This window comes from Drosophila gunungcola (genome assembly GCF_025200985.1).
Source record: "Drosophila gunungcola strain Sukarami chromosome 3L unlocalized genomic scaffold, Dgunungcola_SK_2 000002F, whole genome shotgun sequence".
NCBI classification, from domain to species: Eukaryota; Metazoa; Arthropoda; class Insecta; order Diptera; family Drosophilidae; genus Drosophila; species Drosophila gunungcola.
In genome coordinates, this window is record NW_026453178.1 from 5,223,555 (window position 1) to 5,250,201 (window position 26,647).

A 26,647-nucleotide genomic window follows, 5' to 3' on the forward strand; every position below is an offset into this window, starting at 1 on the left:
TGCTTCTTCCGCTTATTTTCAATTTGATCGAATGGGAGACAAAGAATATATATGTGTATTATACAATGTATATCTGTAAAGACGTAAAAAGACCTTAACAAATGCTTTTGAGCTAAGATAAATTACTATAACCAACTATTTCAAAGCCAGAAAATCCAACTGAAAATTTTTAACTCATTATTTATAGATGGGCTTGTCTTTAAAGTAATTTGTCTGATTTTTTAGAGAGTATTAACGTAATGAAAAATATTAACTTAGACTCATCCCAAGTGTGTTCCATTGGATGGATAGACCTACTGACCGGGAAAATCGTTGGAGTTGAAGCATCGAAAGTGGCATAAAACCACGTACGCAGGCAGCAACTACAAGGACACTCAACTAGCTGGGGCGTGGTTTTTAGCAGGACCTCGAATGTGGGAGGGGTAAAAAGCCGTCAGTTGGGCTGCCGTGACAACGCCCAAAAGACGGTAGCTCTAAGGCGGCTTGGGAGTGAGCGAAATAAAAAACGCATATTGCGTAAATTTCGATGTCAAAGGCGGAGGCAGGTCACAAAGTCGGTTTCGGATTCGGATTCGCAGGCAGGTAGGACCAAAATCGAGGGCCAGGCTCAGAGAGTCAGGTGCGTGTGCGGCACTTATGAGTGGCACTTAGTCTGGCCTAATACCCATCATTAGAGCATTTAACAGGAAACACGTGACGCTGCATAGCAGCCCACCTGCCCTCCTCCTCCCATTATCCTCGTCATTTCACTCTGAAACCTGCGAAACAGGGGCATTCGGTGGAAAAAGAGTGGGGTGTGACACTTTAAACATGGCCTACGGTTTCCACACCCGTAAAGGATTTGTCAAAGCTGCCTTTTTCAAGTGGAGAACGGGAGTGAAGGAGACTCTCCTCCAGGCCAGACACAGTGGTCGTAGATGCCGCGCTGATTGTGCCCAGCAAATGTAATTAATTTCACATTTCTTCCATGCTCCAAGTTGGGGATAAACGAACTGGGAGTACCGCGACTTACAGCGAGATTAGTAATTTATCGGCTTTGTTACTAACCAAAAACGATTACTTAAATAACATGGATAACAAAAAAAGTTTGTTAAAGTTAAGTTAAGTTAAGTTTAACAATAACCTTAACTTTTCCAACAAAAAAAACTTTGGTAGCTCAAGCATAACTCGGTGGCAGTACAATTTTGCAATAGCATTCTACCAAAAATCGATTTTTTTTATAAATCAATTCCTGTATAACTCCATGTGACTTGCACCTAAGGTATTTTTACTTGAATTTTTTATGTTGGCATATTGAGGTTCGATTAATAAAAATTTAACAGTGTATAAAAAATATAATCGGTTTCAATTATATTTTTTAATAATTATTTAAGCCCTTAATCTTTTTTAGCTATAATACAATTTTTCCATTACACAAATCATGCGTTTTTTTGCCATCTACCGGTAGTTTACACAACCTGCCATTCTACATTTATTTTACAAACTGCTTTTTTTGCCCACAAGCAGTTCCCTTGGCGCCAACATGAAACCCTTTAAAACGAAGCTCACATTTTAAATACTCATTTTATTTAGTTAATATAAAGCTATTTTTGACTGTAGCGCTGTCAACGTACGTTAAGCATTTATAAAATCGTTAAGATGAATTTTCAGTGACCGAGTGTGTGTTTGTATGGTGTGGTTTTTCGACTGTGGGGAAGTTTTGTGCTTTTTGCTGGATTAAATGTAGAAAATCTAAATCGAAAAATACTTGACTGACATCCGCAGGCGAGACGGCCCTTCATTTGGTACGAACTTTGTACATTACAAGTTAAGAGCTATTCTAATCGAAAGTTAGTGCATTAAGTAGACCAGAATGGCGGCGAGGGCGGTGGCCAGGAGGCCGGAAATTCCGGATCCCAGCGTCGCAGCTCCGCCCGTCCGGCAGTAGTAATCACCGCAGTCCGCCTCCGCAATTCCCCTGTACTTCTCCAGCACAGCGGACCACTTGCACAGGCCCACATTGCACCAGTCCAGCTGGACGGCCTGCTGGTTCAGGAAAAATACCACCTTCTCGCGGTCCAGTTCCGTCGGACAGTCGTACTTCACGGCCACGAAGTTGGAGGCAAACGGGTCGATCAGACTGGTCTTCCAGCGACGGCTGGTCAAGCTGTCGTAGTTGTCAGCCCTCAGTTTGATATCGTCCTTTTTGATGCCCAACGCAGTGAGCAGGGTCAGCAGACCCGTTGAGTGCCCGAAATGAGCCACCACGTGCGGCGAAACGGGGTTGTTCAAGTGGGTGAGAAGGTCCTGCACCAGGCGGCAGTTAAGGCGCTCGATTTCCGGGAACCCATAGCCCGATCCGTAGTAGTACTTCAGATCCTCCAGATACTCGAAGACAGTCACCTGCTCCGGCAGGAAGGCACCGCACCAGACGCTGTTGCGGTCCACCTGTAATTTGTTCGACCAATTTAGAATTGTGTTGAGGGTAAAATATGTTTTTCACTAGAAACTCACGTTCCAGGCCTGCTCATAGCGGCACATGTCGTACATCAGCTTAATGTCCTCCTCCTCCAGGGTGTAAAGGAAACTGTTTGCCGAAAAACGGGTGTCAAAAGTTATACTCTCAAAAATATACTTAGGTTCTAAACTAATTTTACATAATTTCGCTTCCTCCATTAATATATAAAATTTAATTGAAATTAAAATATACAAAATTAAAAATACTGCTAAATCACCAATTGAAACACTAAATAAAATAAACGCTTTTAACAAAAACAACAAAATATTCTAGTTTAATAAGCCATGTGATTTGCGTAGTCCAATAAGATGTATATAATTACAAAGCTACTGAATCATTCTATAATTATAATTTTCCCCAACCAAAAAAACTGTTTTATATAACAAACTTACCCCAATCGAGTGGATATATCCGCCAGAGTGTCATTGTACAGCTTAGATTGATGGAATTTTTCGTACTCAGAGCCCGCGCCCTTGTAGTTCACATCCTTGAACGACGAGCAGTAGTCATAGGGACGGAGCAGCAGATCCTGCTTGGGGATATCGACGGAGTGGGCGGAATTCAGGGAGCCAAAGAGTCCTTCGGCAAAGGCCTTGAAGCTTTCCGTGGTGCGCTGGGTGTCCGTGTGACGGAACTGGGTGAATAATGGGCAAGAACAAACTTTAAATATGTTCTTCTTTTGAGATTTTGCGATCAAAGCAAGCAAACTCACCTGATAATAGGTATCATTGTAGACCGGAGGCAGCACACTAGGGTAGTAGCGCTGATACAGTTTGGCCGTGCCCCTGAGATCGTCGTAACCCTGGGTGGTCAGATACTCCTCCATGTCGGGCGTTATGCTGCTGTTCCATTTCCAGAACTGGATGGCCAACAGATCGGTCTGGCACAGCTCATCCGTTTCCGGCTTGGTCTTGGCCACCTTATAGTTATTTATGATGAGATCGCGCAGCTAGCAAAGGGATATAGATAATATCATCGAATAATTCAATATATTCATCAAAACAAATCCTCTACTAATCATTAAAAAACTGCTTCAACTTAAGCTGAATACAAATGACATATTTGTTCAGAATAGTATTTATCGTATAACCGAACGACCATAGCTCATAATTGCTTGTAATAAACTGCTTCCTATATTGGCAGCTTGTGAGCAAATGAATGGCTCTTTTGTCATAAACAATTTTTTTGAAAATTGTAATTCATTGTTAGTTTCACTCTCACTATTTAAAAATATCCGTTCCTATTTTATTTTTGCTTAAAAAGGCTAGGTTAGTTTAGTGATAAATACAGAAAATGTTTGTATGTGACTTTGACTTTAATTAGATTAAAATGATAATATTTAATATATAATTTATGTACAAATATTTGAAGTTATTTTATAAAGTAGAAAATACACTGGTCAACAAAAAAGTCTAATAATAAACGCAAATGGTTCCAATTAAGCCTAAAATGATTATAAACGCAAATATTTGTGATTTTGACCAAGATATTTTTATATGGTAGAAAGTTTACTGATTTCTTTAAAATGCCTTATTTCGATACATTTTAAGTCCCGTAGGATAGATAAAACTTACCTCGGCCACTCTGGGCGCCTTGTTGATCATGCTTTTCTTGGGCAGCCTTGTTCCATGCCTGTGGAAGATCCACATCTTCTGGGGCTGGCAGCCGGGCACCAGGTACTGCTTGTCGATGTCCGTGCCCTTGACGATCTGGTAGGCGGTCTTCGAGGAGAACTGGCGCGTCTGGAGGCGGGAGGTGTCCTTGCTGAAGCAGTAGTCATCGCCTTGGGCGATGGCCACCAGTGGCAGCAGCAGGAAAATCAGCAGGCGCATTGCTCTGGGGAAATTCAGAGGGAAAAAAAGGAGGGAGTAAAGTCAGCTGGGCGGCGGAAAAAGGGTTGCTCGAACATTTAAGTGGCCCAGCCTTCGCTTGGGCGCATATCCTTGAACTGTCGTCCTGTCCACCAGGCCGTGGCTGCCCTAATGGACACGGCGAGTGTCATATGTGGAGGCCTCCTGGCAACCACCCACCTCAGACAGCGGATAGGTGTGGCATTTAAATTGCTTCGCTGGCGTCTGGCAAGGAACTTGGCAAGACAATCTGGGAGGGGCTCCACAGAATCGAATCGAATGGAAATCCAGTCGGAGTTCGGAGGAAATGCCAGCACACACGCACCCGCACTCGGAAAAAATAACTCTTTCAATCAGAAATTCATAGGAGCATTTATTGCATTTGGAATATTTTATAGTATATGAAAAACTTTTCCCCGTGTAAGCTATCTAAATTTGTAATTTTGTTTTAAAAAATAAAATAAAATTTTTGTTTTAAATTTAAAATCATGAAATTAACCAAATTTCAAAACTTGAGTGGACAATTCTGAGGAGTTTGATAGCTTTCTGTAACAAAGCATACAATAATTAAAAATGCAAATAAAAAATTAAAAAAAAGTATAATATTAAAGCATTGATTCTCTCTTTTCCTAAAGTGTTTGACTGAGTTCTGTGAGTATTTAACATTTTAAGATTCAACCTAACAACTAGTAATATTTTTTTCTGAGTGATGTGAACCGCCGTGCAAAACTAACCTAACTCTAGCCCTAAAAATTAGGCTAATGATTTTCATTTTCGGTTGACCCCGCTGACAAATTGCTGCAGTTCTCCACGTGGCTTTTAGTCATCAGCACATGTCCATCAACCGATAGCCAACCCCTGTCTCCACCTTCACACTCCTTCCTCAATTAGGTCAGGCCAACAAGTTGGGATTGCTCATAGATTGCTCATAAAAGATTGTAATGTTTCAATTTAGTGCCCGCATCCGACTTTGATTAATCAAGCCAGAAATCCATGGAATTTTGATGGGGATACAATAGCTCATTAACAGCATGTAACATGACCTGACTTTAGTGTTAACTCTAATCTGAATTTTGGGTGACAAGCTACCCCTTCACTTTACTTCTTAAATTCAACTGGAAAGAAAGTTACTTTCAAAATATAAAAATCAAAATGAGTTTGAAAAACAAATTGACTGGTTTATGGTGTAAGCACAAGCCTACGACAAATCAAAAGGCATTGGCCCTAGCTTTGTAAGTGTACCGATATTAAAAAAAAGTACAAATCCGACAATACAGAAACCCACTAAAGGACATAGTTTATTATATTTAACGTTATATTAAATAATCCCTGATGCCCACAGTATGCCATCAGCTGCCACCTTTGGACTGGCGGCAGCTTTGGCTGTTGTTTATTATACCGATTGGAAAGTAATTGCCGGATGGATTCCCCTGTACAATACCAAATTTCCCAAACCAGAAGACCCAAAGAAAAAGACGAAGTAAGAGATGATAAAATAGTGCTGCCGGCATTATTTATTTTTAGACTTAGTTGCTTCAAAATCAAAATCAGACCCTTGAAGATCGTGCCTTCTGTGAAATATTATTGAATGAAACGTTTTTACTGGCTTTCAATATTTTGTTTGTTTTTCTCGGTGCCTTTTGCGGTTTAATGTTTCTTGTGTTTTGGAAATGCATTTGGTGCAACACGCTTCCAAAAAAAATAAATGTTCTGCCAGTCAAAACACAAGCCGAAAGAACAACAAATAAATGGTTGCAGCAGCACCAGAAATAGATGAACCGAAATCCCCGGAAAGACCCCTTAAGCCAAAAAACTACATCTTGGAAACAAATTGGGGGTTTTCTGTTTACCATTTCGTCCCATCAATCGCTTGGGCAACCTGTTGCAGAGATGGTATGGAATAAAAATAAAATGGATATGTGATACTAGCACACTGAAAAAAATATGTAAATTCATCGTGATCTCATGTAGATATTAATTATTAATAATGATTATCTATTTTTGGTTTACCAAAAAAAATATTTGAATATAGTTAAAATCAAATCAAAATCACAACAATCATGTTCATTAATATAAGTTACAATCAAGGATAGAAAATGTTCATTTAACCTCAAAATGACTGACGAGTTGTCAAGTATAATTTGATTATATTATTTTGTCATTTATAACTAAAACCACAAATAAAATTCGATGTCCATTATTTTTGCAAACAGTAAAATAGTAATATTTAATACTTTGGGATATGAAAAGTTTAAAAAATGTATATATGTATAGGCACATGATTAATTTTTCTCTGTGCATCAGTGACGTCACTGCCATAGCATTGACAGCTGCAATTAGCTTGTGAAATTTCCAATTACATATCCCATGTGCGGAAGGCCAAAAAGCGATCTGACACACGCATCTAATTTTTCTGCCTCCACTGCCATCTTTGCATTTTCAAGTGCAAATAATTGCCTCACATCGCATCCGTCGGATTGGTTGCACTTTTCTAGCTTTCCAGAGTCTCTCGATACTATACTATACGATCCGATCTGCGATCTGCCATCTGAGAATGAGACCCCCTCCATAGACACTCCCCTAATCAATTGAATGCCCCTCCTTTGTTTGCATTTTCAAGCCATTCCATCGGCATTTTTCTAGTTTTGTGTTTTCTCAATGCGAAATTAAAATTCCAATTTGGCTGCCTTCTCGTGTTTGCTTAGCTGGTCTTTATGAACTGGGGAAGCAAATTGCTCCAGCTTTTAACCCACCACCCTCCCATCCATTTGTAAAACAGATTCGCCAACTCGGAAAACTAATTTAATCTGGAAATGATATTTATTATTTGATATTTGTTTGAATTTTGTAGAAAAGTGTGCGTGACATTTGGCTAATTTGCCTGATTGTGTATAATGTATAAGCGACGCCCCTATTTATACACAGTAAATAATATAATTATTTGTAATTCATTTTTAATCACATTTAAATTTGTCAGGTGAGGTGATCAATTGCTTTTCTATTCAAAATAGAATACGATCTTAGCTCAATAAAAGCAGATCATAAACTTTTTTTATAGAAAAGTGAGTAGCAATATTTGTTTCTGTGTACCCTCTCTATTTAATAAATTCGTAGTTTTCATATTTCTAAGAGATCTGCCCTCGTGCTGATTTCATTTTGCGGTGCGGTTTTCGGTTTTTTTAGAGCATAACATAAATCAAAACCAGAAATTTGTGTTCAGTTCAGTTGCTGTTTCCACTTTGCCTAATTTATCGATGTTTTTTTTTCTATTTATTTTTTGGTCTGTCTGCAACAAAAGTCATTGCCAGTGACTGAAAATCCAATTCATCATTTGACCAATTGGTTTTCCAGCGCACACTGATCGATCTGAGATCGTTGAACTTTTACGGGGAAATTAAATAATTTCGATTACGAAACAATTCGAAGATGTGGAGCAGTGAATGCGCAGATACTTGCATCAATTGCTGGCCAAGTTAATTGAATACACACGCAAACAGCTGGATGCAGATACAGATTTTGCGAGCGTTTTGTTAGCGTTTTTCGCAGCTGCCCGCGAATATTGTCGCGAATGAAATGTGAAAAGTGAAAAAAAAATGCTAAAATCAAAGCTCTGAAACTACTGTGCATATTAATTAGCATATGTGTGCAAATGAGTGGCATGAGGAGAGCGAATGCCAGGTCGACCAATTATCGTAATGATGCTCAAGCGCAATTCACTTAAAATCCCCGTCACGTCCCCGGATAATGGCGCATATATCATGCACACCATATAAAACCGAGAGAGATTACATATTAATGGCGAGTCTTGGGCGACCGGAACATCCATGTTCCGAGCATAACATAAAACATCGGGACTTAGGGCCGACAAGGCCACTATCTAGTTGTTATGCAGACATCGAATTTCTCCGGGGAAACGGCGTTCGGAGCCCCGGATAATTCTAGGCTTGCCTTTGGGAATCTTTAATTAAAAGCTATACCCGAAAATTGCCTGGGAACATTAAGTATCTAATTTATTACCAGAGCCCCAAGGCGACCTTCCCCATTACAAGTCCGATGGATGGGATCATGTCTGGTCTGCGTTTTGTTTTGTTGGAAAATATTTTAAAATATGCCGCCTGCTTGACCTCAGCGTGACACGTGAGAAGTGTGGGTTGAGGGAGCCGTCTTGGAATTTTGAAACAGTTTTCAAAACTATTTTTGGGACATTTGTTTGGCAGCCGGAATATTTGACGTCGCTCGAAAATAGAATTGCTTCATTTCTAATGATATATTAACTGATGGCCATTAAAAATCGAAAAAAGTGCTGATTGCCGCATGAGACTCTATTTTCGTCATCAAACAAGGAAGCTAAAGGAAAAGAAAGGAAAGTGTTTCGGTTAAGGTTAAGTGAGCAATGGTGAATGCCAAAATTCTTTTGGCACCGTTTCAAGAGCGAAAAACTTTTGACAAATTCTGCAATTTATTTGAAACGAGTGGGGGAATTTCAAGAGTTAGATGATCGAGAGCAATTTCCTCTCTGAATATAAAAACCGCTGATGAGAAATAAGCACTTGAACTTATTTACGCCTTATAACAGTGCTCTGTATTGCAAGTTTTTTAAAAAGCTTAGTAAACAAACAAACCTAAAAATTGTGCAACTTAGTTGAAGCGATTAAAAGCAAACACACCTGTTCTTTAAAACCAATGTATTTTCAAGAGCAAACAACGAGCAAACGAAAAAAGCTGCCCGGAAATCGTAAAAATAAAAATATTCGAATACCTCTACATCTTTATCCTATATAAAGTATGCCTAATAAATTAGCCTTTATGCGTAAAACGTATTAATATTATTGTCTTCAAAAAAAAATTAATCAAATTATTAACTTAAATACCAGTTTTATACTTTTTTATAATTAAGAAAACGAAAAAATAATGCAGACGTAACGTATAGTTTTTAGAGACAATTTCTTTTACAAGTCATATACAAAATAATATTGTTACAATCAATCTTATCATGTTAAAATACTATTTGAAATTGTAAAATTCTGTCAAACAAAATTTAAAAGACTTTTTCAACAACAACTTAATCCATCAAGAATTATAAAATCAGAATCTAAAAAGAAAGGCACACCATATTTACCTCTAGAGAAGGGCCAAACAACTGCTTGAAGCTTGTGCAATTTGGCTAAATCGATTTGAAGGGAGGGCAGTTGGAAAACCAGCGCTATGGAAACCAACGACCGAATTTCCCAAGAGCAAGTGATCGCGACAGAGAGCGGGAGCAAGAAAAACGCAAAGAGGAAAAACAAGTTAGAGTCAATGTTCGTTGGCCTATAACCGGTTTTCTTTCAACCCAATGTGGTAGTCGTAGTTGGCCCACATACTGGGCTGGATAGAACCTCCTCACCCACGCCCCTCAGGTAGCCGCAAAGGCAAATAGCAAATGGCCAAGTGTCAAGCATCGGCTATTGAAGCCGTCAACATATTCGGGCAGCCCAAAAACGAGCGAGAATTCCGAAAATTTTAGGGCTCAACCGCAAAATTCGAGATTTGTATGTGAGAGCGAGCGGGGTCTGAAAATAAATTAAATATTTAATGTGCCCCTGGGTCCTTGGAACGGGGAACATGGCGTGTCCAAGTGGGAGTCGCGTGCCCAGAGGACAAGTCATAAATCTGGTAATCCGCCGAGGGAGTTGGGATTCGGGAGTTGGCCAAAAGGAGCAACGACGACAAGACACTTGTGTCAACTATTTGTTTGCGTAATTTGCTTATCTTTGTGCTGCTATCCATTTTAATTGCACGAACTTAGATTAATCTCCGTGCGCTGGAGACCTAATTATTTTAAGCGTGTTCTTAAAACGCGTGCAAAACGCACTCGACTCATTTAAATCACTCAGGTGATGCAAACAGCTGCCTGCCACCTGCTAATTTGATTGCTCAGCCAGCGAAGCGCAATTTGGCCACAAAAAAGATTTGATTTTTGCCTAGAACGTTGAACTTTTCATAGGGCTTGCTACACTGAGAAAAACTAACTCAGATGTATATACTTTCAAAGAAAGTATTGGGGTTTTTAAGACTCTGTTGTTACATAATACGTTAAAAAAAACAGTTAATATTTTATTCTCATTTAATAACAACAACCTTCATGTAAAAATTCAACCTTTTAAGCTAAATCTTTAGGGTTCCAATATGGCAAGTATAAAATGTTTTTCTCTGTGTATTTCACCTCCAGGGCGAATAAAAATAAAGTCGCACGCTGCGTGGAAATGGAGACCGAAAAAAACTAAGAAAACAAGCAAAACCAAATTCGTTCCCAAAACTGATTAATGTAGCCACCTCAAGTTTCCAGCCTTTTTCATTCATATGCAAAATGTCGAATGGTAACAATTTAATACTATATTATTTCGCTGAGCTCATCACGAAATCGAACAAAAAAAACGTTATTTGTTTGTTATACAACAATTATAGATGTCCGCCGAACAGGTTCCCCTAAGCAATTCCATCTACATATTTGTGACTGAGAGTGACGAAAATAAATACAAACCGCAGGTGCAACTAGAGAAATATCTGGGAACGATAGATAGAGTGCATTCTAATGTTTCAATTAAGTGCTAGATGATTGCAACTGCTAAAATGATCGAGAGAACTTCTTGGCACAAGCTATGTGAATTTTATTCAAATGACAACAGTTAATGCTTCATAAATTGTGCTGATGCATTATGCTATTATATGAATTCAGCATAATTTGTCGAGAAGCAGAGACAAACGCACCTATTTGGGTAATTTAAATGCACTGGGTAAACAACTTGAGTTTGGCAGTTTTTTAACCGATTTTGGCGTTTTTAACCGCTCACGACGACGCGACCGCTGAACGTTCGAAATTGAACTAAAAATCGCGTCGGAACCGCGCTCCCAAGTTGCCTATCGATGTTCCTATCTCTTTCTCTCGCCTTTACTCTCTCTCTTTCTCGCTCTCTCTCTCTCTCTGTTTTTCTTTAGAGAATTAAAGCGATAAGAGATTACAATATGTAAACTCTTTGCGTAGGTGTAAAATCTCAGGTGAGAAGAAGATAACAACGGCAGCATACACAAGTTGTTCATAAAAATTATACACAAATATGTATAAGCTGAAAAACAAAACCTTTGTGGAAAACATATGATATTTAAATGTTTTGTCGGACAGTAGACATTACCACATTTTTAAACCTGGATTTTTAAATTTTTTTATATTATTTTTTTGGTATTTCAATAAAAAAGAAAGTACTTGTATTGTATGTTAATTGCTATCAGGTAAAAACATAGAATGTTTGTAAATATTTTCTCTGTTTAGGCCCACAGTTTAACTTATCTAATTTTGTTTTCGCTAAGTGGAATTTTCTGTAGATCATATGCATAAGCGTAAAGCCAAAACAATATAAATCACCGCGTAATTATGTATTATCTCATATTAATCAACAGGACATTTCCATAACTTGTTATCAAGAACAAAACAAAGAACTCTGAGGCCTTATCAGCGATTTTTGTTTTGTTCAAAAAAGGAATAACTTAAGTTTTTGAGGAACTTTAAAATAAAATTTTATTTAAATCAAAACTTTTAATATGTGTCAGTCAACGATATGGTTCAAGTTAGAGTACACAATCCATAATTATTCCAGATTATGACTTATAACAATAGTTGGTCACCAAAGTGCACCTCTACTGCGACAGACCTTCAAGTTTACTACCCAGCCGACACTAATCACATTTGTCTGATAACAGCAAATACTACAAGGAACTAGCGATCCTTAGTATAGATTCGCTTGAAATATCATCGAATGCTTCCTTGCAGCAGATAAGTAACTGGCGCAGAACTCAAACAGTCTTTTTTGGTGTGAAGATTGAAGCTTAAAATGATAAGGAGATGACAATTTCAAGTGGTACCGATTATTTAATGCCATTAAACGCCGTCAACGTAACCTTGATGACGCCGGTCAAGGACTTATTTGCGTCACATCGCGGGGGCTTTTAAATAAAAAGCAAAAGGTATTACGCATTGTTAAAACTTTGAAGAAAGCCCTTACAAATAACAAATGAGTGCCCTATTATCGCCAATTGGGTTTTCGTTTTAAATGGGTCTGCAAATTATCAAACTACTCATGAGAGCTTAATAAATCAATAGTACATGCTATGATTGCAAAGTGCTCAATTTTTTTTTTTACAAATTTTGAAAAGTTTACAATAATTTTTCTAGATCTGCAATAACACATTTCTTACAATTATTTGTTAAGTTATTGATATGTATATATGTATATATTGTATGTACAAAAATAAAGTTTCACAATGTTTGGTAGATGAAATAGATACACCTAATATCCCATTATTTTTTTTATAAAAAATTACTAAATAAGATAACTTTAAAACTAATACAACGAAAGTATCAAAATAAAGCGTAAATAGTTTGAGACACTTCGGAAAGAAATGAAACAAAAAAGTATAGGCGTCATATTATTAAATATTGAATTATTACTTATACTTTAATATTGTATGTAGTTTATTTTATAGATAGGGGAATACATGTTTAAGACCTAGTCATTTATTAATACTCAGCCAGTTTAAAATATTTTAAGTCTCTTATCGAAATTAAATTTTAGCGCACAGCGACAAAACAGAACCCAATTGGTCGACATCCCGTTAATTGCATTAGAATTTGCATTATATGTTTCAGTAACTACATTTTATGGTAAAAATTAAAAAAAAAAAATTTAAAAAAATAGAGCACAAAATCAACACAACAAATTTGGAGATTATTTCGGGATGTAAATTTATACATCAAAATCATATGAAAGTGCCCCACAACTGTATGTTTGTATTGTAACCCTATCCTTGATCGACGTTTATTTTGAAATATCGGTCCGCATATTTTTTTCAAATATTTTTTGTTTCGAAAAACAAGTAACACTGCAATTTTCAACACTGAATAAAAGTCGGAAGAAATCGTGTATATAATCGTTTTATATTCCTATTGGCTTGGAAGAGGGTTTTTTCCGCTTACCATATAAATCGGCCCGCAGTCCAACTTTCGGTTGGCTAGACATAAGCCTTACTACAATATATAACCTTAGGGGTTTAAAGTTTGCGGTCGTCAATGATGACTAGTTTCTCATCTCTAGAAGTGCTAGCAAAGCTGGCAGTTCAATCGATAGTGCCTCGCACATATCGATACATCGCTTGCTGGTCCTTCTCCAACAGAAACACCACTAACGCTAACAGACGTTAAAATCCCCACACAAAAAAGATAGTTCTGGAATTTCGTAGTTTTAATTAATAATAAAAGCAAACTAAGCTAAACAAAGCAGCCAATGTGAGTCCCCTCAAAGCGGCCAGTCAGTGCGGCGATCGGTTAGAAAGAGTTAACTCATTAATTTCAATTTTTTCCGTATCCCCCAAATCGATGCGCTAAAAACTACGAAAAAGATGTCGGACTGGGACTCGGCTCCAACCGTTTTGCGAAAAAAGGCACCCAAATCAAACCTGAAGACGGAATCGGCGGTAAATAATGCGCGCCGCCAAGGAGTCGCCGTGGACACCCAACAGAAATGTGAGCGCCGGTTCCCCTGGCCCCCGACCCGAAAAGTGACCCCCTTGCGAGCACACCACTGTCTAACCTAGAAGCACTCCTGCTGCATTGCGTGGCATTTGTTTTACTATTTGTGTCAACGCTCTGCTGATTTCACAAGTGCAGCCAACCTTTTACCACACGCTTTTAAATCCCCCATAGTAATACCCTACTTCTGCTCCCGTTTAGATGGTGCTGGCACCAACAAGCAGCATGTGACCACAAAGAACACTGCCAAACTGGACCGCGAAACCGAGGAGCTGCGCCACGATAAAATCCCACTTGATGTGGGCAAGCTTATCCAGCAAGGACGTCAGGGCAAGGGTCTCAGCCAAAAGGATCTAGCCACTGTAGGTTTTGAACCCCTTTAAACAAAACCAAAGGGGATTAGGTCATTTGTCACTTTCTCCTTGATTTGGAGTCTGCTTTAAACTAACGTACCTCCCATAGATTTCAATTTAGATTGATTAACTAACTTAATAATTTTTTTAATAACAAGGTTATAATTCCCATACTTAAAATGATCAAGTAAAATATCATCTATTAGGAAAATTAACTTGGGCTTATTGGGGATTAGCTCGTTGGGTTAGAGCTCTGAGCTTATCCCTTTTTAGGTCATGAAACGCATTCCATTAAATATATAATAAATATTTATTGTACAAAACTCCTTAACGACAAGACGAAGATTAATTAGTTTGGGAAACAAACTTCTGAATCATAAGTTTATGGTTAGAAATCGGTCTCTTTGGTTAAATTCTTAAATTAAAGTTCACTAAGCTTATGCTTTTTCCCTCCTAGAAAATCTGCGAGAAGCAGCAGGTTGTGACCGACTACGAGGCCGGACGCGGCATCCCCAACAACTTGATCCTGGGCAAGATGGAGCGCGTTCTGGGCATGAAGCTGCGCGGCAAGGAGCGCGGCCAACCAATAGCGCCTCCCGGTAAGAAGTGAGACGATGCTGCCGCGTCTGCCGCCAGTGGTGCTCCACACACGACCACCTCAGCACGCAGCGCCCGGCAACAGAACCAACAACACCCGGATTCTGGAGGCTGGAGCACAGTGGGCGGCAGACGCAAATGAAGCATTATCGGGAGGCTGGCGAACCAAATCAAATCGGGTCAATCAGCAGCAGCTGCAGACGCAGCAACCCAGAGAAACATAGCAACCGAAGATCCAACTAATCACCACTATGAGCGCCAATTTCGCAATTGTTTGTTCCAAGCCAAGAAGTCAGCGGGAATCGCAGCGCTTGCCACTTGTCAATCTTTTTACCGATAAATTAACCATTGTAATTACCCAAAATACATACACTCTCACACAAAAAGCACACAACCCGGATGCGGAAACGAAGACGGACGTGAAACGCAACAGACTTATCTGATATTAATGCGCTCATAGCTTGGACAAGTGTTATTCGTTCATTTTGGCATTAGAGTTTGTTTTGAAACTTGATCTAAGTTATGGAATTAAAGCCAACACATGTAAAGCATGGAAAAACACTCGAATTTCTTTCAATCTTCTTATCATCCAATCAGCCATACTCAAAATTTGCATGACACACTCATTACCATCCAGCTAAAACCATTGAGCACACACATTAAACGATATATGCAAATTCTTAGAGCTTAGTCGGACTTTCCCCTTTTTGTAATTTATTGTGTAAGGGTCATGAACCGTGCGTTTACTAATGCATTATACATATTATACAAGAAACATATGCTAAATGTATTTAGAAACATTTTCTAGTCTACAAAATATTTAAATATTTAAGCGATGGCAATTTCTCGATGTTTATTTATTTCCCACTGCCCAGACCTATTCCTTCGCAGCTAAAGATTGCGAATTGGAGATATACAATACTTCTCCCATATATGTGTAGGAAAATACCTTCTTTTTGCACGTGATTAACTCGTAATTATTGAATAAATGTTTTCGGCCATCTATAAACAGCATATTAATGGTAATAATGGCAATTTTATTGGGATGTCGAAATTGCTATGGCTAAGGAGCCGGGCTTAAAGTCAATAACAACTTTGGATTCTTTGGAGGTTAGTTTGGCTTACACTAAAGAGATTTCTGAAAATGATCAATATTTTGATTACTTCCTTCTAATTTTTAAACACATATTCAGAAGGACAAAATATTGAGACAAAATATACAATGCATAAACAATTAAATTAAAATATAAAACTGAAAAAAATTAATTTAAACAGAAACTAAACTATTATAGGTCAATGAAAATCATAGGCATTTTGAGTCATTAAAGTACCTAATATTAATTTATTAACACAATAGGAACTTTAATCAACTTCTTTGGCTCTTTGGGGCCCTTAGCAACATACATAAAAATAGTTTTCAGGCCTCTTACAGTTTAAAAAATTAGAATTGGAAGATAATGGAAACCGATAAATACTAATGTTTAAGCGAAGGCTACATCGGGGATCTCCTTGTCTGCGTTCTTCTGGATAAACAACTTCAGGGCTCGCTCGAAGTCCCACTCGGCTTCCTCAACAATCGATGTGCACCAGGTGGAAATGAGGCCGGTTACCTCTTGGAACAGAAGCAGCTTGTGGTCCTTCACGTCCAGGGAGTCCTCTTCCAACAAACGATCACTTGGGTCTGGATAGTTTACACTGAAAGCGTTTTTGATCATACTGCTCGAGGGTTTCATTATGTTTAGACGCTCATTTGTTATCTTCAGCCTGCGAGCTCTTTTACCCAAGCCCTGAAATATTGTAAAATCAAAATTATTATAATAATTTATTTGTTGCCTGCAATGCAATACCCTTGCCAGCACTGTCCGTCATTTACCTTGTCAAATTTGTTAACTATTATGTACAAATTTTAAAAAACATAAAAATTCCCCTAAGAGGGAAACCATAACTTTATTTTTCAATATCTACACTTTTAAACCTTTATGCCTGAACTTATTGGTTTTTTTAGTCATGTTATGCTCACTTCTTAATTAAAACGATACCTTTCCTTCGATCGGTATATCGCCCTACCTAACAGACCATCATTAAATACTTTTCTGCGTGTATAAATAATAATAGTAACCTTCCACACACTTATAGTGCGCATTATCAACATATGTAAGAAAATCCACAGCGATTCTTTACTTACCAGGCCATCTCCATCGAACTTGACCACGAACTGCCGGCTAAAGCCCAGAAAGACATTACCGATGGATTTCGAGCCGCCAGGTGCCTCGTCACGGAGCAGACCGGTCACGTAGATTATCGCCGTTTGTCCATCGTAGTGCATCACGTCCGTCTGCAGGGAGTGGAAGTCGTGGCTGACCCGGGGCAGTGCCATCAGCACATCCATGATCTCGGAGAAGCCCACGTACACGCCATTGGCAGCATTCGACAGGTCATTTCTGTGCAGATTTCGAGCGTGCTTGCGGTATGCTGATATGCGCTGCATCATTGGGCCAGTTTGGTGGTTCTGGATCATGTTGTAGCTGTAGTTGCAAGTCAAGGTAAAGAGCGAGTCTTCGGAGTAGTATTTGCTCAGATTCCAGCGGTCCTCCTCACGCTCAAACTCCAGCAGATAGTTTTTGAGGAAGACTTCGCCCACCAACTCGTAGGCGCCTGTATCGCAGAGGAAGTTCTTCTGCGGCGACTGGCCGGGATTTGTCTGCAGATCCACGCCATCCAAGGTGGTCAGCTGCGGAAACAGCTCCGTGACCGCCCGGACATACTCACTGGGCAGGCGGTAATTGCGGCAGAGTGGGTTCCCGTGGAGTACCAAGGATTTAAGTGGCAACTCACCCAGGGACTTGATCATTGTCAGCTCAAACACCCAGTTATGGCTCAGATCCACGGCACGCAGATTGCCCATCCGCCGGAGGACATAGGCTTTCTCCACGCCCAAGATCTTGTTTCGGCACAAGCGAATCTCCGAGCAGGTGGTCATAAACTGCCGCGACGCCACCGACAATATGTGGGCCAAAACATTGGTCTTGCCCAGTGGCACAACCACATCCTGCAGGCACTCGTTGGATTGGAACCGGTCGAGGTTGAGCAGCCGATTTTGGGGCACATAGCAACGCTGGACAGCCTTCTGAATGCACTGCTCCGGGTCGACATGATGCTGTTTAAAAGTGGCCACGTTCATGCGCAGGTAGTAACTGACAGATCGCTCCTCATTTGAGTTATTTGTCGACGGAACGCACATCTCCAGCTTGAAATTATTCACCAGGTGTGCAATCTGATCATAGCAATTGCGTACGAGGAATACGTGTTCTGTTTCTATATACTAAATAGATAAAATATAATTATTAGCCAAGATCTTCTGGAAAAATTACATATTCACCTTGTAGTAGCAGGGGTAGAACTCGCTCAAGTCCGGCTCCACGCTAATGAAGAAATAGTCAAAGAACAAGTCCTTGCTGAATTCGTGATGCGGATCGGGTACCTTTTAAGAATAACGGTTGGGAAGCATATGGTCGTTTTCCGGCTTGATGATCACACCATGTGTTTATAACTGGGAGATCCTGGAAATTACCAGATAAACTCACCATAAAGGCATGCCAGTCCTGACTGTTCTCATACTCTGACAGCTTCCACATGTTATTTGCGTCGAGTCGCGATCCATCCGTCTCCAAATCGATTTCATTATTCAGAGGGGAAAACGCCTTGTGCAGCTTTTTAAAGGGCACACCATTCTGATGGGATGTTTGGTATCAATTATATGATGAATTCGCATGGTGTGTGTATTACACTTACCACAACCTTGAAGTTCTTCTCCAACGACCTGATGTTTCCCGGAAAGTTGTTACTCCTAGCAATGGGATTTTTATCCAATTTCAGTTCTGTGGCTCGAAATTGCTCGAGGGCGCGGCACAAGCGATCGGCTGACTTGATCTAAGGACACACTTAATCCGATGCCTAACAGTCCAGGGTAGCCAACTCACCTTGTTGCCACTCAGGTCCAGCAATGCATAGTCCACATTGGAGAACAGAGTCAGGGGTCGAACATTGCGGATGTGGTTGTTAGACAATATGAACCCGTTCACCCGGAAGCTTGCGTGGTCGTTCGTATTACCTGACACACGTTCATCAGAATGCTCGGATTGCCCAGGCTCACGACTATATTGCAGAACTCCGGACGGGCCCCAAAATTGTCCAGGTTGAGCAGTCCGTCCACGCCGTCCCTTTTCACCAGCCGAGTCAACAGCTGGCTGACCACCCGGGCGATGAGGAATGGCGGCGATATCTGGCTCACCCGGTATTCGGCCACGCCCAGCTGGACGCTGATGGGGATGGAGGCGCCTCTGTCCAGGCTGATGGTGAGATTCAGATTGAAGAGGTTGTCGATGGCCGCCTTGCAGTTGCGGACCAGAAAGGTATCCGCCCTGCTACCGTCCTACAAAATTCGTCACGGGCCGTTTAAAAGTCCATGTGTAGGGAGGGGGTGTGGGATATACGGAACCCACCTGGTAGAACACCGGATAGAACTCTGCACCATCCACCGCATGGTACAGACCCTCCATGATCGTCTGCTGCGGATTCTCCAGGTAGTTCAGCTGACCGCGATGGTGCACGGTGATCTCGTTCCAGCTGGTACCCAGTACACGGTCGCCGTAGCTGGAGCAGTTGCTGAAGATCCGCGAGTCTGGATAGTCCAACTGGAGGGGCTCGGAGCCATCGCCAAAGTCCAGCACTCGAATCTGGCCTGGCATTGCAAAGAAAACACTAGTTCAATCAGAAGACCTTGCACTTGTGTTTCAAATCTTACGCCTGTTCATGGCTCACAGGGGGCAGTGTTGCAAAACGTCGGTGACATGTACTTTTCAAAAGTTTATTTCATTTTGTTGACCTCGGCAAGACGAATACTGAACACTCTACTTAAAACTCAAATTTATTGTATCGTTTTTATAGCAGCTGTGTCATATCTCGATATTGAAGAAATTATAATAAACCCATATCGACATTTATTATTATGTATGGCCGCGGTACTTTTCCAAATTCTGACTAAACTGAAGTGGTCTTTGTTAGGGTATAAAAAATCCGTTTGAAATGCACCCGATGCACAATTCGACTGCTCGCTATGACAGCCGTCGAAAAACTGACGTCCACAAGAGGGCAGAAGTAGTAAGTGCCTAAATTTCTGCCTGCATCGGCATTTTCTCATTTGACAACTGAAACCCGAGCCCGCCAGCACTAAAATGACTCCTTAACTTAACAATTTTTAATCGTTTTGTTTGCTTAATGGCTACAAGTCTTTAGGAAAGATGTGGAGATGAGATGAGGGATGCAACTACTTCTTGGGTGTCTTCTTCTTGGCGCTGGTATTGGCCTCCTTTTTTCCCTGATAGAGACCCGTGTAGTAGCCGGACATGTACCAGGCCGTGAGCATGGCCACGAAGTCCTGCTCGCCGCCGTCGCTCTGACCGGCGATCATGGGCGGCACGGGTGGCATGGGCGGCATAACCAATCCTCCAGAGATTCGGCCCTTTCCGGATGACTTCTTCGTCTGGCCCGATGTGCCAGCGACAGCGGATGCCTTCGAGCGGTTCACCTGCTCCCCGTCCTCCTTCTTGGCGACAAGGAACTGCTCGCGGCGCACCCTCTTGCCCCAGGAAGGTAGCAGATCCAGGAGCAGCACCTCCTGCTCGTTCTCGTAGCCCAAGTAGCGGATGACACAGGTGCCCTTGTCCTCGTTGATAGACACCACGGCGCCCTCGTAGTCCAGACCATCCACGTAGGTGGCACGGGCGTAGTCGCCCACCTTGACGGACAGTGGTTCGGGACTAGTGGCTCCGCCAGTGGGCGAATCCTCTTCAGCTTCGTTAGCGGCTGCGTTCTCCTCCTCACGTTTGTTGGTGGACTCGGCCAGGCGGCGGGCCAGTGCCTCGCGGGCCAAGCCCACGGACTCGTCGTACGTCTTTACCAGCAGGGAGTCGTCCCACACGGCGGTGTTGGGCTCGTCAGACATATTGGGTAGCTATCACGTTTTCTAAAAGAAAAAACAATCTTCAGCTTTGGCGTTTAGCGAATTCTCACTGTGTTGGGCAACGCGGGCAAAGCACCTGCACTGTACAGCACTGGCCGAAATAAAATTATCGCCTAGGGGTGGACAAAATGTTTTTGACCTGCAATCGTTTTTCTTGTTACAAAATATTCTGGGTATTACCGAAACGTCTGAATCTCTGAATTGCTGAAAATTCAGCAGATATATACTGAAATTGGTTCAGTGAAATCAAAATTATAGCTGTAAAAAACTAATTAAAATAATCGTTTAAGGAACACCCTATGTATATTTATGGTATATTTTTTTTTAAGTAAAGCGGTATAAAAAGTACATTTTTGGGAGCACTACGGTATATTTTATTGATATTTGCCATCTCTAGAAAAAAGCGAAAATCATCTTGAGTCCGTGCAAACCATTAAACAAAATAAGCGAAAAAGATGGCCACCGTAGAAACGCTGTACAAGGAACTGACCGCCGAATGGGCGAAGCGACCCCCGAACACCGCCAGATGCGGGCAGCTGCTGGATCAACTGAAGGTGGCCCTGGTGAAGATGGCCTTCCTACCCACGGACGGAAACGACGCCCAGACATCCAAGAAGCAACTTCTGCTGGCCAGGAGCGTGCTCGAGGTGGCCGTAGAGCACAGCGTGCTCAGCAAGGACTTGCTCGCCTTCGAGCGCTACATGGCGCAGCTTAAGTGCTACTACTACGACTACGCCAAGATCATCGGCGAGTCGGAGAGCAAGTACAAGCTGCTGGGTCTCAATCTGCTCTACCTCCTCTCCGGGAACCGGGTGTCCGACTTCCACACGGAACTGGAGCTGCTCTCCGTCGATGTCATTCAGCACAACCAGTTCATCCGGCCCATTCTTGCCCTGGAGCAGTATATCATGGAGGGGCGCTACAACAAGATCTTCCAGGCCAAGTCGACGGTGCCCGCCGAGGTGTACAGCCACTTCATGGACCTGCTGGTGGAGACAGTGCGCGACGAGATCGGCGCCTGCATCGAGAAGTCCTACGACAAGATATCCGCAAAGGATGCGGCCAAGCGGCTCAACCTCCGCGTCCCCGACGAGATTAAGGCCTTTGGCGAGAAGCGCCAGTGGAAACTGGAGGCCAGCGGCGACTACAGCTTCACGGACCGCAGCGTCAAGCCCAAGGAGCTTCTGCCCTCCGAGGAACTGGCCGAGCAAGTGCTCAGCTACGCCCGCAACCTCGAGATGATAGTCTAAGTCTAAACAGTTTACAGCCTTTAATATTTGGTTAAGATACACCAAAGTAAAGTTAATAAATATAGTGCTCTTTCTGAAACGTTCGAGTATAGTTTAAAAATTTGTTGTGTAGTTTAGTAGTACCCAATATTAGTTCCCCTAAAAAGTCTGTTCGTTGTTTCCATTGCTTATGATCACGATATTTGGAAAATCTCGTGATTCATTAGAACTAACTGCTGCTACTTAGTGTGACCACTTTTAGCCCTATTGAAAAAGGGATTTGTGCAACTCTGTGCGACGGTCACACCATGCGCGAACGACAGCGGAGACAAAAATTTTCGCTCTGCGATTATTTGTAAAACATTGCTTAAAAAGCAAATAGAAGAAATTTTAGAATAATCCACGCCATGGCCTGCAACGCTAGCAAGACGTCGCTTCTGCGCGCCATCGCCGTAAGTCTCGACTTAACCAACAAAAGTTACGGCAGCCAATCCTCCCAGCGGAGGCTCGTGTTACGTAAAACACCTGAAGTTGCCATCTAAACAATGTCGAATATAACAAGAATTATGAACACCCCGTCCTGTTTTCCGGCAGAAACGAGGCTACGCCACCTGTCCCCGTCCCGTGGGCGACCTGTCGGCCGTGAATGTGAAGGTGCTGGAGAACAAGCTGGTGGTGGCCACTGCCGATGCCACTCTCCCCGTTTCCCGCGTGTCCCTGGTGCTGGGGTAAGTCCTTGTTTCAGTAGCTGATCCTCACGAGTACCTCAATCCCTCCATTGCAGCGCCGGATCCCGCAACGAGGCCTACGACACCCAGGGCGCCTCGCACCTGCTCCGTTTGGCTGGAGGATTGAGCACACAGAACTCGTCCGCCTTCGCCATCGCCCGCAACATCCAGCAGGTTGGCGGAACCCTGACCACATGGGGTGACCGCGAGGTCGTCGGCTACACTGTAACCACCACTGCCGACAACGCCGAGACCGGGCTGCGCTACCTGCAGGACCTGCTGCAGCCTGCCTTCAAGCCCTGGGAGCTGACCGACAACGCCAAGACGGTGGTCAACCAGCTCAACGCCGTCTCCACGGAGGTAAGTCCGCATTCCAAAAGCTAATGGGGCCCAGACCGATGTTTTGTTAGTGCTTTATTAGTTTCTGTTATTTTTGTTGGCCTGGCTAACTAACTATTTATGCCTTGTTTCCTTGATAGCCACAGAAGAACTCATCGAACCCTTCTTTATGTATTTTGATCTATATTAATCCTGTTCATTCTTTGCAGCAACGCGCCATTGAGCTTGTCCACAAGGCCGCCTTCCGCAACGGCCTGGGAAACTCGATCTACTCGCCCCGCTTCCAGTTGGGCAAGCTGTCATCCGAGAGCCTGCTGCACTACGTGGCCCAGACCTTTGCCGCCGGCCGGGCCGCCGTCGTGGGTGTGGGCATTGATAACAACACTCTGGCGGGCTTTGCCCAGACTCTGCAGTTCCCCAGCGGAGGCGGCAAGGCTGCCTCGGCCAACTGGTACGGCGGAGATGCCCGCAAGGACACGACCGGACACCGTGCCGTCGTGGCCGTGGCTGGACAGGGCGGTGCTGCCTCCAACCACAAGGAGGCGCTTGCTTTCGCCATCCTGGAGCAGGCTCTTGGCGCTAAGGCGGCCACCAAGCGCGGCACCTCGGCCGGACTCTATGGCGAGGCCGTCAACTGCGCCGGCGGCGCTGGAGCCCGTGTCAAGGCTCTGAACGCCAGCTATTCCGATGCCGGCATCTTCGGCTTTGTTGTCTCTGCTGATGCCAAGGATATTGGCAAGACCGTGGAGTTCCTGGTGCGCGGCCTGAAGTCCGCTTCGGTGTCCGATAAGGATGTGGCTCGCGGCAAGGCTCTGCTGAAGGCGCGCATCATCTCGCGGTACTCGTCGGACGGCGGTTTGATCAAGGAGATCGGTCGCCAGGCGGCGCTCACCCGGAATGTGCTCGAGGCAGACGCTCTGCTCAGCGCCATCGATGGTATCTCGCAGTCGCAGGTCCAGGAGGCGGCCAAGAAGGTGGGCAGCTCCAAGCTGGCCGTCGGCGCCATCGGCCACCTGGCCGGCGTCCCCTACGCCTCCGATTTGGCTTAAGTAGATAAGCACCTGTACATCTGTTAACCGTAATGTAACGACTAAATAAACCTGTTGAAGGGAACGATCCGCGAACGTAGATACTTATAAATCCTACTTTAATTGGTGTATAAATAATTAAACTTTGGGTTAACGACAGACAGACATTTCACAAAGGTCATAATATAAAGCAATGACGTATAACAGTTGGAATAGTTGGCGGCCTAGACCAAGACCACCACGATAATGGCGACGAACAAGGCGGTAATAACCAGCCAGTAGCCCCAGGTGCTATCCCTCCGGTTAACCTGCCCAATGCTCTGGGTTTCCCGTTGCACACCCGTCTCCACGCGGTCCATGGCGTTGGCCAAGTTGTCCAGGATGTCTGAAAAGTGAAAGGGGTGAGAAATGGCTGTGCAGGGATCGGGTCACACCCACTGTTCTGATCCTCCACCTCGTTGCCCAGTTGCGTGGCCAGTTGGCGCTGCCTGGACAATGTGGCTGATAAAACCTCGAGTCCTTGGTTCTGTTGCTCCAACATCTCGATCTTCCGCTGCTTCAGGGCTTCCACGTCCAAGGCCGTATCCCGCGAAGAACTGCCCGGACCGGAGACGAGGTCCTGATCCTGCCAAACGGATCCGGAGGCGGCGGCCACCACATTGGATCGCGAGCTGTTAGTAAACTTCTCGCGGATCTCGCGCAGCTGCGAGGTGAGTCGGTCCCAGTCGATACGCCGCTGCTGCAGCTCCTCCTCCGGGCTCGTCTCCCAGGTGATGGCGTTGTCTAGGACAACCTTCAGGTGCTTCATGTCCTTGGACAACTGCTCCAGACCGGACTCAATACTGGCCGTCAGTTGGTCGTACTTGCTCGTCCGATTAAACCGATTGAGCTGCTGGCGCTGGTTCAGGTGCACCAGCAGCTGGTGGCGCAACCGCTCGCATCCCTCATATTCGATGTCCCAGGAGTCGTGATCCACAAGCGCCATTGTTCCGGTTTAGCTGTGAGTAATGCAGTTATAAAAAAAAAACTACGCCTCTAAGGAAGCCACACAACAAAAACAGTAACAGAGCAACAGCTGATTGCTGGTGGCAATTCGAGGGCCAAGAAGTGAACGAGTGTAGGGTCACACTAATCTTAAGGTTCGCTTGGAAATAATAGACAAACTGTGTTTACAATTCTCAATCAGAAGTAAAAAAAAACGGAAAAATGTATACAAAACTAAAAAACCTTAAAAAAATATCTCTATCGGAGTAGGATAAAAAAAAAAAACAAAAAGTAAATTTATTTTTTTGCGGAAAACGGGAATCTCCCCTTAACAAAATGTGACATATTTCAAAAGTTTAATCTGGTCTCTCCGAATGTCGACAATATGATGTATGTATATTTATTTATTTAGAAACTACTCCGAAATTAAGAAATGTTTTCCAAATTACTTCCTGTTGTGTTTCTGTACACTGGCCGCCGAACATATCCCATTTTTTCAAAAGTGTACTCTATCCCAAAGAGTAGTAACACACTCGCAGGCCATTTGCTGAAGGTTCCGATCGTTAATCCACAGGAAAGATGTCTTGGAACGCACATTGTTATTCGGCACACTAGAGACAGGTTCTACACCGATATTGCTGGAGTTCGAGCGGAGCTAAAATATTCCATTAAAGATGGTGTAATGACAATTCATAGCACCAGAGTTCCAAAGGAGTTGGGAGGACAAGGCATTGGAAAGCTGTTGGCGAAGGCGGCGCTGGACTACGCCTTATTGAATGGACAATTTATTGTTATAAAGTGCCGATTTGTCCAGCACTATATTGACAAATATGAACCACAATACGCGAAGTACATACTAAACTAAAAAATAGTATATTTCGACTTTATACAAATTTACAAAATAAAAATGAAATCAATAGATTCGCAATAGTTAAAGCAAATACGTTTTAGTTGGTCACTTGATTAAGTTTGAGCTATAGTGTCAAAAACAGTTGCGGTCAAAATAATTATAGACCAAACGCCCCTCATCTTTAAATGTTTGTAATTGTTGTTTTTCTTGCCCAGATCATGCCATGATAGACTATTTTATTATATAAGACTATAATAGTTAAAAACAAAATAATTTCTGACTATTTTGTAGTTTATTTTATTGAGATCAACCATTTTCTGACTTGACTAATTCCGAATTAAATTTAAACTATGGCTTTAACAAAAAACTTACCAAAAAAACATACCCGCTTGTTGTATGTTATAAGTGTGACCAGTCCTTATTTTGCAATAGGCCTTGCCAGACTGCACCCACGCACTCCGATACGATAGTTGTGACTAGAATAGAAAAGCAATAGTCACGGTGTTTAAAAGTGAGAATCCACCCACACACGCACATATTGCGTTACGATAGATGTGATTTGACAAGTGAAAACAGTCACTTTTATAGCAAAAGTAATGAAAAAAGTG

The 26,647-nt window shown here is 42.5% G+C and overlaps 9 protein-coding genes across 15 annotated transcripts; 5 read left to right on the forward strand and 4 right to left on the reverse strand.

Annotated features, from left to right (window-relative positions):
- Nucleotides 1–1,544: 1,544 nt before the first annotated feature.
- Nucleotides 1,545–13,457, reverse strand: LOC128257751 (multiple inositol polyphosphate phosphatase 1). 2 transcript variants are annotated; one of them, XM_052988937.1, is made up of 6 exons: nucleotides 13,358–13,457; nucleotides 4,072–4,333; nucleotides 3,210–3,446; nucleotides 2,890–3,131; nucleotides 2,494–2,566; nucleotides 1,545–2,427 (listed from the first exon to the last, which is right to left on the reverse strand). In XM_052988937.1, the coding sequence occupies exons 2-6, from the start codon at nucleotides 4,327–4,329 to the stop codon at nucleotides 1,831–1,833; spliced, it is 1,407 nt and encodes a 468-aa protein (XP_052844897.1). In that variant the 5' UTR covers nucleotides 4,330–4,333; nucleotides 13,358–13,457; the 3' UTR covers nucleotides 1,545–1,830. The 2 variants fall into 2 exon arrangements, with proteins under 2 accessions (XP_052844897.1, XP_052844896.1); XM_052988936.1 differs by lacking the exon at nucleotides 13,358–13,457 and adding an exon at nucleotides 11,098–11,205.
- Nucleotides 5,375–5,997, forward strand: LOC128257775 (cytochrome b-c1 complex subunit 10). Its single transcript, XM_052988971.1, has 2 exons — nucleotides 5,375–5,579; nucleotides 5,690–5,997. The coding sequence occupies exons 1-2, from the start codon at nucleotides 5,500–5,502 to the stop codon at nucleotides 5,829–5,831; spliced, it is 222 nt and encodes a 73-aa protein (XP_052844931.1). The 5' UTR covers nucleotides 5,375–5,499; the 3' UTR covers nucleotides 5,832–5,997.
- A 49-nt stretch (nucleotides 13,458–13,506) lies between the features above and the next one.
- LOC128257771 (endothelial differentiation-related factor 1 homolog) lies at nucleotides 13,507–14,910 on the forward strand. The gene is made up of 4 exons (XM_052988965.1): nucleotides 13,507–13,666; nucleotides 13,780–13,903; nucleotides 14,111–14,271; nucleotides 14,720–14,910. Exons 2-4 carry the CDS (start codon nucleotides 13,780–13,782, stop codon nucleotides 14,870–14,872), a joined length of 438 nt encoding a protein of 145 aa, XP_052844925.1. The 5' UTR covers nucleotides 13,507–13,666; the 3' UTR covers nucleotides 14,873–14,910.
- Nucleotides 14,911–16,236: 1,326 nt separating this feature from the next.
- On the reverse strand, nucleotides 16,237–19,661 carry LOC128257745 (nuclear RNA export factor 2). Its single transcript, XM_052988928.1, is given in 8 exon segments — nucleotides 16,237–16,646; nucleotides 17,045–18,181; nucleotides 18,239–18,340; nucleotides 18,444–18,590; nucleotides 18,652–18,789; nucleotides 18,840–18,964; nucleotides 18,967–19,291; nucleotides 19,362–19,661. Coding segments are annotated over 8 exon segments (2,526 nt in total). The 5' UTR covers nucleotides 19,608–19,661; the 3' UTR covers nucleotides 16,237–16,340.
- A 440-nt stretch (nucleotides 19,662–20,101) lies between these two features.
- LOC128257765 (survival motor neuron protein) lies at nucleotides 20,102–20,974 on the reverse strand. Its single transcript, XM_052988958.1, has one exon. It carries the CDS (start codon nucleotides 20,861–20,863, stop codon nucleotides 20,186–20,188), a length of 678 nt encoding a protein of 225 aa, XP_052844918.1. The 5' UTR covers nucleotides 20,864–20,974; the 3' UTR covers nucleotides 20,102–20,185.
- A 273-nt stretch (nucleotides 20,975–21,247) lies between these two features.
- Nucleotides 21,248–22,214, forward strand: LOC128257761 (26S proteasome non-ATPase regulatory subunit 8). The gene has a single exon (XM_052988950.1). The coding sequence runs from the start codon at nucleotides 21,337–21,339 to the stop codon at nucleotides 22,129–22,131; it is 795 nt and encodes a 264-aa protein (XP_052844910.1). The 5' UTR covers nucleotides 21,248–21,336; the 3' UTR covers nucleotides 22,132–22,214.
- A 171-nt stretch (nucleotides 22,215–22,385) lies between these two features.
- On the forward strand, nucleotides 22,386–24,305 carry LOC128257752 (cytochrome b-c1 complex subunit 2, mitochondrial). Its single transcript, XM_052988938.1, has 4 exons — nucleotides 22,386–22,562; nucleotides 22,705–22,838; nucleotides 22,895–23,198; nucleotides 23,387–24,305. The coding sequence occupies exons 1-4, from the start codon at nucleotides 22,518–22,520 to the stop codon at nucleotides 24,224–24,226; spliced, it is 1,323 nt and encodes a 440-aa protein (XP_052844898.1). The 5' UTR covers nucleotides 22,386–22,517; the 3' UTR covers nucleotides 24,227–24,305.
- Nucleotides 24,304–26,516, reverse strand: LOC128257763 (syntaxin-8). 4 transcript variants are annotated; one of them, XM_052988954.1, is made up of 3 exons: nucleotides 26,412–26,516; nucleotides 24,660–25,203; nucleotides 24,304–24,590 (listed from the first exon to the last, which is right to left on the reverse strand). In XM_052988954.1, the coding sequence occupies exons 2-3, from the start codon at nucleotides 25,188–25,190 to the stop codon at nucleotides 24,384–24,386; spliced, it is 738 nt and encodes a 245-aa protein (XP_052844914.1). In that variant the 5' UTR covers nucleotides 25,191–25,203; nucleotides 26,412–26,516; the 3' UTR covers nucleotides 24,304–24,383. The 4 variants fall into 4 exon arrangements, with proteins under 4 accessions (XP_052844914.1, XP_052844915.1, XP_052844913.1 ...); XM_052988955.1 differs by having other exon boundaries at nucleotides 26,425–26,443; XM_052988953.1 differs by lacking the exon at nucleotides 26,412–26,516 and having other exon boundaries at nucleotides 24,660–25,280.
- LOC128257772 (protein NATD1) lies at nucleotides 25,437–26,130 on the forward strand. Of its 3 annotated transcripts, none has more exons than XM_052988967.1 (2): nucleotides 25,437–25,579; nucleotides 25,693–26,130. In XM_052988967.1, the coding sequence occupies exon 2, from the start codon at nucleotides 25,872–25,874 to the stop codon at nucleotides 26,052–26,054; it is 183 nt and encodes a 60-aa protein (XP_052844927.1). In that variant the 5' UTR covers nucleotides 25,437–25,579; nucleotides 25,693–25,871; the 3' UTR covers nucleotides 26,055–26,130. The 3 variants fall into 3 exon arrangements, with proteins under 3 accessions (XP_052844927.1, XP_052844928.1, XP_052844926.1); XM_052988968.1 differs by having other exon boundaries at nucleotides 25,460–25,579; nucleotides 25,764–26,130; XM_052988966.1 differs by having other exon boundaries at nucleotides 25,560–25,583; nucleotides 25,764–26,130.
- Nucleotides 26,517–26,647: the final 131 nt, after the last annotated feature.